Consider the following 11,941-nt stretch of genomic DNA (forward strand, 5'->3'; position numbering starts at 1 on the left):
ATGGTCTATGACCGCACCAACTTCATGGGAAACCAGTACTTCCTGAAGAGGGGAGAGTACTCTGACTACCAGCGCTTCATGGGAATGAACGACGGTATCAGGTCCTGCCGTATGATCCCCCAGGTAAGAGAGAGCTCTTGGCTAGTTTTCTTATACATCACACAGTGCTGAGAATGTAAGCATTCTGAAGTCTTGATGTTTATGGCATATACACTATACTGTTTTTCAAATGATTGCTTTTCCTACAGCACAGGGGATCTTTCAGGATGAAGATCTACGAGAGGGAGAACTTCGGAGGTCAGATGCACGAGCTGATGGATGACTGCGACTCCATCCAGGAGCGTTACCGCATGTCCGACTGCCAGTCCTGCAACGTTATGGACGGCCACTGGCTGATGTACGAGCAGCCCCACTTCTCAGGCAAGATGATGTACATGAGGCCTGGAGAGTATAGGAACTTCAGAGAGATGGGCATGGGCATGGAGGGTCAGGGAAGCATGGGCATGAGGTTCATGAGCATGAGGCGTATCAATGACTCCTGTTACTAAATATTGCTTATTTATCATGGATTCCTGTTGAAATGCTAACTGTAATGAGTTATATCACCTGATAACAACTGTACATAGACCTAAGGGCAAGATGATTCTTAATGAGGCATTGAATCAAACATCAGAGTAATCATAACTTTTGATGCAAATGTGAAATAAAAGTAGTTTTCTTTCAACTTGAGAAACAGTATGTGCATGTTATTTTACAATATTTCCCAAAGATCCCCAAGTGACATCTGAGCAGGATTTCTGTGAATATCTGAATTATGCACCTGATTTAAGGCCTTGGTATAGTTAACTTGCACATTTCCCACGTTTTTATAAACTTCAAGACATTATGAAAAATAAGAGTCAATGTTGTTCAATATGATTAACTACACCACTAAAATGGTTAGATCTGATTAAACATGTGCACATTATTTCACATACTGTTACTATGAATTGGTTCTATCAGGGGAAATATATATTTGGTGGTAAGCTCAATAAAAAAATTAAGAATAAACTCATGTGGAAGTTCAATCTCATATGCTCTGCAAAACTCCCAAGATTACACAATTTCAACTGAATAGGAAATGTGACATGGACATGACATCACGCTTTGAGAATAACATGTTAGCCACAACCTTCTGCTAAAGACTAAGAGGAGAAACCATTGTTTGCATACTGGTATGACCACATCTACAGCTTAACTATGTGACACCCTCTTACTATACAAAATATGACACCAACACACTTACATCACATCTCAAAGAAATGTGATCAGAGATTGTTGATAAAACATGGAAATGCTTGATATACAATATTCTATGCCTCCTTTAAAAATGAAAGGTTGGTAATTATGAACAATTTTGGACCTGTAAGAATTGTCACTGTCTAAACCATCATTTCTCGTAACTGCTACAGTAATAATATTTTAATAATAATAAATAATTACCTCAATCTGTTAAAGAAATACATTAGAGGAGTGTGTTGCCTTATCTGTATATCTGGATTTGACAAGCAGTCATGAAGGGACATTATGCTGTGGTGAAGATAATGATTTTGACATGGCTAGTAGTATAGCAACTACTGCCATAGTGAGGCAGCTGTGCAGGACATCATGTTACAGGGGTCACATTGCAAGTAGCAAGCTCTGTCATAACAAGAGTATGGCACTCGGCATGAATGGTCATAATTGAGCATGACTGATTCAATGTCATGTTTGAGACACTGTTGTTTCCATGTCATAAAAATTATGTGTTGACAGGAATTGTTTACAGAAGTTTTCTGTCAAAAACAGGTTACAATGGATCCCAGGCCACCACACAGACACCGTTTTATAAAAGGTATCATTCATTTAATGGAATTTACAAGTCAGACAATCCACACTGGACACACACACACACACACACACACACACACACACACACACACACACACACACACACACACTACAGACAGTCCCATCAGTCCTTCTCTGCTGCCAGTAAGACGTTTAGACAAGCTGCCACCAGTTCTTGCTCATCAGTGCTTGGCTGCTGGCTTGGCTCTACATGGCTCTCTTGGAGTCTACAGTTTGCATTGATCACCATTCACAATAGGAGATCAAACAGCACCGTTATTACTTCAGCCACATGCAAACACATGTAAATAGTAACATAGTGGTAAAAAGTTTGCTTCCCACACACAAGCACGAGTAAATCACCACCAGTCTCCATCAAATCCGTCTATACTGTCACATGTTGCTTCAGCACCGGTAGAGGGGGAGGGGGAGAACAAGCAGGGCAACAGGGGGGGCGTTCTCACAGAATCATTCTCATCACATACACAGGTTTGGAGGTTGATCATCCCTTATCTGGGGAGTAGCGGGCGCTGCGCATCGTAGCCCACATCATTCGACCATGTCCTCTTCCCTTCTAACCTTATGTAGAAGCATGGCTGTTGCATAGCAGTTGTGCTGCACTGGCGATGGTGGACATAGCATTGTAGCCTTCGTCTCGACCTAGTGGTTGTCGTTCTCCCTGGCTGCAGCCCAGAAGTGAGCGGTGAGCTCCAGTTTATGCAGTGAAGTGGCTTGTTAGGAGAATCAAGTCCAGCTGTGCAGTTCAGAAACATTCCCATCTCCATGGGGGCCAATCACAAAGAGTGAGGAGATTTAGAGGTCACAGAAAACCAAGAAAAATGGTGCAAACAAAAAGCACACAATTAACAATTAAAGGGTCAGTGCACTCAAAATAAATGCAAAAAGAGAAAGGCTAGTACTCTAATCGGGAAATACATATATGGAGAACACAAATGGAGTTTAGACAGGACTGTTTTCTTCATCATTTCTGACTAAATGCATTTAACATCATTCATAGCCATCAGTGAGCAGGTAATAAAAGGTGTGGAATATAATGTTTTCAGATGCACTGCACAATTTCATTTTTAACTACAGCAGGTGTCCATCTTATAGGTGAAACATTTTACGTTTTGCTGCCCTCTTTGGCCACACTGAACATTTGAAAACGTACTGTATATACTGTATGCTATATTTTCAAATATCGGCAATTGAGTGCATATCCTTGTAAACAAACAAAACATAAAATGTAATGGCCAGTTATGTAAAGGCCAGTGCTAGATCACAACACCAGATTTTAGAAAGCGTTTGTTTAGACCAAAACAGCACTTCACTGAATGTTCTTTATCATGTGTTGACATTCCTTGATCGTTACCGGCTCATTAAGGTGATTCAGCATAGAGTTCAAAACTACATACTGAACCTTTAAGTCTGAATAATATACAGTACTTTTGAGCAAAAAATTGTGAGATAGTGAGATGCAATATGTATCTACTGTAACATTCATATAACATTGGAATTAAGTGCAAGTGTGAATTACTAAACATCCATCTGTTTTTGATCATAACTACAGATGTATTCCATAGCACTGTGTGAACTGAGAGCCATGTTGTGCCCCTTGTTTGTCTGCTCATAAGGTCCTCAATTACTGTACCGTACAGTAGATACAGTAGATACAGTAGTACTGTACTGTACCGTACAGTAGATACAGTAGATACAGTAGATACAGTAGTACTGTACTGTACCGTACAGTAGATACAGTAGATACAGTAGTACTGTACTGTACCGTACAGTAGTTACAGTAGATACAGTAGATACAGTAGTACTGTACTGTACCGTACAGTAGATACAGTAGATACAGTAGTACTGTACTGTACCGTACAGTAGAATTCCATTCATAATTGTTCATTTTAGATGCCCAGCGTCAATGTTATATTTAGAATATGTCACGATAAACCACTTTGCTAGGCCAAAGTATGTTTGGAAGCTTCTGTTTAACCTTTATGTTTAAAACAATATGGACACATGCATCTGCAACAGAAATGCATACAGAGCCGGATAATAACCCGTTAAAGTCCACACTGCTCAATGTTGCTGGGTCAGGAATTTACACAATGGAAGCCACAAATTCTTTGCATTAGGCAGGTATAAAAGTAAGGGTTAAAACAGACAGGAATTCAGTGCAGTCACAGCGCGTCCTGAGAAACAACTATCAAAATGATGGGCAAGGTAGGCACTGTAGCATGGCTATATTTCAAAGTGTTATATTTCATACAATATTTAATGCAATCAAGATAAATGTTCATCATGGCAGACATATTTTAAGCATATTCAATATTAGTATCATCATTATAGATATGAATACATTGATCAGATCGTAGTTCGTAACCATTGTTCAATGCAGATTCTCTCATCTTGTTGAAAATAGCACTGACAAAACATTATATGTTCCCAGATCATCTTCTACGAGGACAGGAACTTCCAGGGTCGTTCGTACGAGACCAGCAATGACTGCCCTGAGCTGACCTCCTACCTGAGCCGCTGCCACTCCTGCAGGGTGGAGAGCGGCAACTTCATGGTCTACGACCGCCCCAACTTCATGGGAAACCAGTACTTCATGAAGAGGGGCGAGTACTCCGACTACATGAGCATGATGGGAATGAGGGACTGCATCAGGTCCTGCCGTATGATCCCCATGGTAAATATCTTAGTTTAAAAAATCTAACTTTTTCTTTAAAAATAAACCATCCTTACAATGGTATAATGTGAGGTACATTTGCATATAATTTCTCAGATCAATAAAAACAAGTACACTTTCTTTTACAGCACAGGGGAAACTACAGAATGAGGATCTACGAGAGGGAGAACTTCGGAGGTCAGATGCACGAGATGATGGATGACTGTGACTCCTTCCAGGAGCGTTACCGTATGTCCGACTGCCAGTCCTGCAACGTTATGGATGGCCACTGGCTGATGTATGAGCAGCCCAACTACAGAGGCAGGATGATGTACATGAGGCCTGGAGAGTACAGGAACTTCAGAGAGATGGGCATGGGCATGGGGGGAATGGGAGGTATGAAGTTCATGAGCGTGAGGCGTATCATGGAGAACATGTCCATGTAAATCACTAAAATGGTATACAAAAAAGCCAGATATTTTGAATAAAACCTTTTGCAAAATTCAGTATTGCACATTTGTCTTGTTCTTTTCATGTGTGAGAAAAATCCATATTCTGAGAGATGGCCATGAGTATGGGTTTGATGGCTATGAGGTTCATGAGCATGAGTCGTATTGCTGAAATGTGCTAAGTGCCTTTCTAATGAGTCTTAATTGGGAAAATCATGGAGGGTTTACAAAAATTTTTTTGAATGTATAAAGTCCTGAGAGTCTGGCTCATTTTAAGTGCTATTTAATATTTTCCTGGAATTATTTTCCAAATTAAATTCAGTCCCAGTATCACTTTAAATAATCAGCAAACTAAATAATATTAATAGTTTCAATGTACCAGTTTCAATTCAAATTGCAAGCTTGCTAGTTTTATTGTAGTAACTTTTCAAATAACTTCATAATGTATTACCTTTGGATAAATTAATGAATTACCTCCAGGTGTAGTGGTGGTATAAAGATACTCAGAAATCAGGTTCTTCTGACCAAGAAATGGTACAAACCTGTCAAACTGATTTCCCACTACATATATTATGTCCCAACTCAGAATCCCACAAGAACATCTTTTAACTGGTAGTACTGATCATGAAAGCAGCAGCCCATAAAAGGGAAGTTTGCCTGTAAAATAGCCATCTATTTCATAAACACTGTTTGAAATACTGTATATCCCCATTATAGGAAGATAAAAGGTTATAGGAAGATACAAGGTTATAGGAAGATAAAAGGTTAACAATGAGATGTATGGCTTAGCTAGTGTTTGTATCTACATTGTCTATCTTGCCCCAAGTCATGGCTCTCTACTCATGAGTGACAAACTCAATGTTAAATGTTTATGTTCGACACACAAGCACGAAAATGAAGTTGTTGATAGTTGTAGGACATTAACCGCAAACCGACTAACACTAAGACAAGCTAAATCCATGCCAGCGCCAATCCAATTCAAACATACCGGAATTTGGCTAATAGGAAAGTAGCAAATCCTCTTCCCTTTCATGCTGGAACATACTTACTCAATTTGATATAGTGCAATAGTCAGTCAGCGGCTAATAATAATCTCCCTGAATAAGTTGATTCCAAGTTAGCAACCCCAATCAGAACATGACAAAGTACATTTTTTTCATTGCTTGTGGATGAATCAAGTGGGGCAAGGTGCCCTTATTGACCATACAGTAGGACTTTAATGATATCACCCATAAAACAGAAAGAAGTAAGATAAACTTGAAGATGATGAAAGCTGCATGGTTGCAAGCCAATCATCTATTGATATAATAAACATTTTACTATAGTGATAATGTCATGCATTCTGTCTATAGTCAGCATCCACTTTATTTTAGGCAGCACTTCCACTCCAGTTGTTTAAGCACAAATCACTCTCTATTAAACTTGCTCACTGATGTGAAGTTTTTTTTTTTTATAGACATACACATACACAAGTTTAACTCCAGAATGATTCTTAGATTCACGTTCTATGAAATAGTACCAACATGTGTGATTTCCCATCCAAGCCTAACACTAAGGTTGTCAATTATATGTATACCTGTTTATGTTTTTTTTAAATTAAATATTTAATAATTAATTAAATACTATTTTCAATACTCTCAATTTATCCTATTCTATATCTTAACATCTATGTCATCTACAGTAACCGATCATGGTAAATACATATAGAGTTAATGTAATCAGGTGTGTGTGTATGCCTATAGACCCAAAAATCTGAATCAAGGTTCTTTTGAAATTGTTATGAATAAATGTTTTCATTGATATGCACACACATTAACAAATAGGAAAGACAAAATTAAGAGATAAATGTCTGGCTTGTCGAGAAGCCAGTGTTAATATGCTATAATGACTTTTGAGATTTCTCATCACCAGAACATTCCATTTTTCTTTTTTTTCTGTCTCTTGGGGATCCACCCCTTTTAAAATATGACTAAGCACCTCAACACTCTATAGGCCTCTGTACCTGTAGCATGTTGCCGGCTCAGGGGTTTTTACAATGGGGGCCATGCAGTCTTTCGGTTCAGTCAGGTATAAAAGTAAGGGGTTAAAACAGACAGGACATCAGTGTAGCAGCAGTTCAGCTCTGAGGAACAACTACCACCACCATCATGATGGGCAAGGTAAGCATTGTATCAGTTGTCTTTAATTTCAAACCTTCAGATTTTATGTTCTGAGAAACAATCACCATGGAAAGGGTGAGACATTTTGAAAGTTATTCATATTGATAGTGTATTCATATGGTTAGACAGAGGTTAATGTAATTCATTATATTGTGCAAAATATTATTTGAATTTATAAATATTATAAATACAAGTCATGTTTATTAACATCAGCCATTGTTTATTTTCAGATTACCTTCTACGAGGACAGGAACTTCCAGGGTCGCTCTTATGAGTGCATGAGCGACTGCAATGACATGTCCTCTTACATGAGCCGCTGCCACTCCTGCAGGGTGGAGAGCGGCTGCTTCATGGTCTATGACCGCACCAACTTCATGGGAAACCAGTTCTTCATGAGGAGGGGAGAGTACTCTGACTACCAGCGTATGGGAATGGGAATGACTGACGGCATCAGGTCCTGCCGCATGATCCCCATGGTGAGTACAAATGGCTTTAAGTGAAGGCATGCACTTTACTTCCCTTTACTCTTAGTATAAATAATTATTTTTTCTGTTTTCCTGTAACAGCACAGAGGATCCTTCAGGATGAGGATCTACGAGAGGGAGAACTTTGGAGGTCAGATGCACGAGATGATGGATGACTGTGACTCCTGCCAGGATCGTTACCGTATGTCCGACTGCCAGTCCTGCAACGTTATGGACGGCCACTGGCTGATGTATGAGCAGCCCCACTACAGAGGCAGGATGATGTACATGAGGCCTGGAGAGTACAGGAACTTCAGAGACATGGGCATGGGCATGGGGGGTATGGGAGGTATGGGGGGTATGAGGTTCATGAGCATGAGGCGTATCATGGAGAACATGTCCATGTAAATCATTTAGATGGTGTACAAAAAAGCCAAACATTTTAAATAAAACCTTTTTACCAAATTCAGCATTTCACATTTGTCGAGTTATTCTGAAGTGTGAGAAAAATCCATATTCCGAGAGATGGGCATGAGTATGGGTTTGATGGGTTTGAGGTTCATGAACATGAGGCATATTACTGAAATGTGTCTTTCTAATGAATCTTCATCGGGAAAATCATGGAGTGTTTACAAAAAATCTTTAAATGTATAACGCCCTGAGAGTCTGGGTCATTCTAAGATGCCATTACATATTTTCACTGAATTATTTTCAACATTCAATTCAGTCCTGATGATGGCCAACTACCACTTAAAGCAAAATAAATAATATTCCTCCTCAATATTAATTTAACATCAATTCAAATTGCATGCTTGCTTGTTTTATTATTATGGCAGCTTTTCAAAGAACTGGCAAAATGTATAACCTTTGGATAAATATAATGAAGTACCTCCAGACATGGTGGTGGTATAGTGATACCATTACATTCTTCTCAGAAATCAGGTTCTTCTTACTTAGAAACGGTACAAACCTGTCAAACTAATTTCCCACTACCTATTATTATGTCCCAACTCAGAATCCCACAATAAATATGTTGAACTGGTATTACTGATCATGAAAGCAGCAGCTCATAAAAGGGATGTTTTCCTGTAAAATAGCCATCTATTTCAAAACACTGTCTGAAATACTGTATATCCCCATTATAGGAAGATAAGAAGTTGACAATGACATATATAGCTTAGCTAGTGTTTGTATCTACAGTGCATAGTCTATCTTCCCCCGACTCATGACTCTCTACTCATGAGTCTGACCAACTCAGTGTATTTAAATTTTATGTTCAAAATGAAATAGTTGATAGTTAAAGAACATTAGATGCTTACTAGTCTCGCGCAGCCATAACTCCAAATCACCTTGTTCTCACTCCTCTTTTGGAGGTCTGGAGAATTTTTGATTAGCCAATCTCGCTTGGATCGAACGCTGGCTGCGAGCGGCTATGAGACTTCACATTTTGATTGGCTTTGAGCAGAAGTGAGGTTTTGAGAACAACAACCCCCTTCCCTCTCCAAGTTAGTCAGTGTTAGCCAACTACCCACATGGGGATCCGTGAAAACGATTGGCTGTTCAATTTTGGGCTGGCTATTGACTGGTTGGGAATATGGCAAGCACATCACAGGTCTCCACCCTTCTGAAGCGACTTTCTGCCTCAAAACACGCCAGGTTTTCCGAACAAAGTGAGAAAAAGACTGGGAGCCGAGGTTAGCCACTTAGCGACAACTGTTCATTATCTGTTTGAGTAAGTGTGTCCCGGCGTCATTTTTTTTCATTGCTTGTGGATGAATCAAGTGGGGCAACACCCCTCCTGCCCTTATTGGCCATACAGTAGGACTTTAATGATGTCACCCATAAAACAGAAAGAAGGAAGATAAACTTGAAGATGATGAAAGCTGCATGGTTGCAAGCCAATCATCTATTGATATAATAAACATTTTACTATAGTGATAATGTCATGCATTCTGTCTACAGTCAGCATCCACTTTATTTTAGGCAGCACTTCCACTCCAGTTGTTTAAGCACAAATCACTATTTTTTATTAAACTTGCTCACTGCTGTGAAGTTTCTTGACAGACATACACATGTTACTCCGGGTTTAACTCCAAAATGATTCTGAGATTCACCTTCTTTGAAATAGTGTCAAAATGTTTGATTTCCCACCCAAGCATACTCTAACACCAATAGCCATTGATTGAGAATATCCCCTTTTATTAATATGATGCCCTTTCTATTGAGTTTTTATCTACTTCCTTTTTACCATCCATATGCCCCAGCGATGTCTGTGGTTTTCTATACGGAGCACAGGAAATGGTCAGGTTGTCAAATTATTTTCTTTTACATTTGTAAAAAAATGTCCAATCAATTTAGCCTAATCTATATCTTAACATCTATGTCATGTATTTTAACTGATCATGGAAATTAAATATAGGTTATGAGCTGAGTCAAGCGTGACAGTATGCCTACAGACCCAGAAATCACAATCAAGCCTCTTTTGAAATTGTTATAATGTATTTTAATAAAAATAATCATGTATTTCATTGATTTGTACATTAAAGGAGCAGGGCATCCACATTTGTTGGAAATCTGCCACCACTGGAGGCAGCTACCAGAGACAGAAAGGACACCCCTGGCAGTAACAACATGTTTATATACAAACTGAGTGTCTGGTAGGCTTTTTCTGAACCAAAACAGCGTTCATAAAATGTTTTAATTCTTTCAATCTCATTCCCTGATCACTACCGATTAAACATAGGCATTACAACCATTAGGAAGCTTTTAGAAAGCTTGAATGTTACATAATTTACCTTTAACAAAGAGGAATGACAAAATGAAGAGATAAAGGCATTGTTCTGGGGAGGTTAGGAATCCCTGCTGGGCTTGTTGAGAAGCCTCCCCTATAAACTGCTAAAATGCTACAATGTCTTTTGAGATTTCACCAGAACATTCCATTTTTTAAAGTCTCTTGGGGATCCACCCCTTTTAAAATATGACTAAGCACCTCAACACTCTATAGGCCTCTGTACCTGTAGCATGTTGCCGGCTCAGGGGTTTTTACAATGGGGGCCATGCAGTCTTTCGGTTCAGTCAGGTATAAAAGTAAGGGGTTAAAACAGACAGGACATCAGTGGAGCAGCAGTTCAGCTTTGAGGAACAACCACCACCGCCATCATGATGGGCAAGGTAAGCATTTTAGCAGTTGTCTTTAATTTAAAAAACGTTATGTTCTGAGAAACAAATCGCAGCCATCATGATGGGCAGGCAAGACATTTTTAAAGTTATTGATATTTATAGTGTATTCTTATGGTTAGAATGGGTTAAATGTAAATTAATGATATTATATTAAATATTATTTGAATTTATAAATATTATTCAGTTATGTTTATTAACATTAGCCATTGTTTATTTTCAGATTACCTTCTACGAGGACAGGAACTTCCAGGGTCGCTCTTATGAGTGCAGCAGCGACTGCAATGACATGTCCTCTTACATGAGCCGCTGCCACTCCTGCAGGGTGGAGAGCGGCTGCTTCATGGTCTATGACCGCACCAACTACATGGGAAACCAGTACTTCATGAGGAGGGGAGAGTACCCTGACTACCAGCGCTTCATGGGAATGAATGATGGTATCAGGTCCTGCCGCATGATCCCCATGGTGAGTTCAAATGGCTTTAAGTGAAGGCATACACTTTACTTCCCTTTACTCCGAGTATGATGGTTGATTTTTTTGTATTTTCCTGTAACAGCACAGAGGATCCTTCAGGATGAGGATCTACGAGAGGGACAACTTCGGAGGTCAGATGCACGAGATGATGGATGACTGTGACTCCATCATGGATCGTTACCGTATGTCCGACTGCCAGTCCTGCAACATTATGGACGGCCACTGGCTGATGTATGAGCAGCCCCACTACAGAGGCAGGATGATGTACATGAGGCCTGGAGAGTACAGGAACTTCAGAGAGATGGGCATGGGCATGGGGGGTATGGGAGGTATGGGGGGTATGAGGTTCATGAGCATGAGGCGTATCATGGAGAACATGTCCATGTAAATCACTAAGATGATGTACAAACAAGTCAAACATTTTAAATAAAACCTTTTTACCAAATTCAATATTGCACAACTATCTTGTTTTTCTATGACATGGGTTCAATGGGTATATTACTGAAATGTGCTAAGTGGACTGTGTACAGTGTAACGTCCTGACAGTCTGGGTCATTATGAATGCCATTTCATAATTTCATGAAATTATTTTCCAAATTCAATTCAGTCTCCGCTTCACATTTCTCTGGTGCTAGCACAGACTTACTCAATCGGATATAGAGCAATAGTCAGTA

At 39.4% G+C, this 11,941-nt stretch overlaps 2 protein-coding genes across 2 annotated transcripts; both read left to right on the top strand.

Annotated features, from left to right (window-relative positions):
• LOC310812718 (gamma-crystallin M3-like) lies at positions 1 to 4,989 on the top strand (the record flags this gene model as incomplete). The annotated part of the gene is made up of 3 exons (XM_083681394.1): positions 1 to 123; positions 4,322 to 4,564; positions 4,693 to 4,989. The coding sequence occupies 3 exons, from the start codon at positions 1 to 3 to the stop codon at positions 4,987 to 4,989; spliced, it is 663 nt and encodes a 220-aa protein (XP_083537520.1).
• A 2,512-nt stretch (positions 4,990 to 7,501) lies between these two features.
• Positions 7,502 to 11,655, top strand: LOC310812717 (gamma-crystallin M3-like; the record flags this gene model as incomplete). Its single annotated transcript, XM_083681393.1, has 3 exons — positions 7,502 to 7,627; positions 11,016 to 11,258; positions 11,350 to 11,655. 3 exons carry the CDS (start codon positions 7,502 to 7,504, stop codon positions 11,653 to 11,655), a joined length of 675 nt encoding a protein of 224 aa, XP_083537519.1.
• Positions 11,656 to 11,941: the final 286 nt, after the last annotated feature.

Source organism: Argentina silus, assembly GCF_951799395.1.
Source record: "Argentina silus genome assembly, chromosome: 12".
In the NCBI taxonomy this organism is placed as follows: Eukaryota; Metazoa; Chordata; class Actinopteri; order Argentiniformes; family Argentinidae; genus Argentina; species Argentina silus.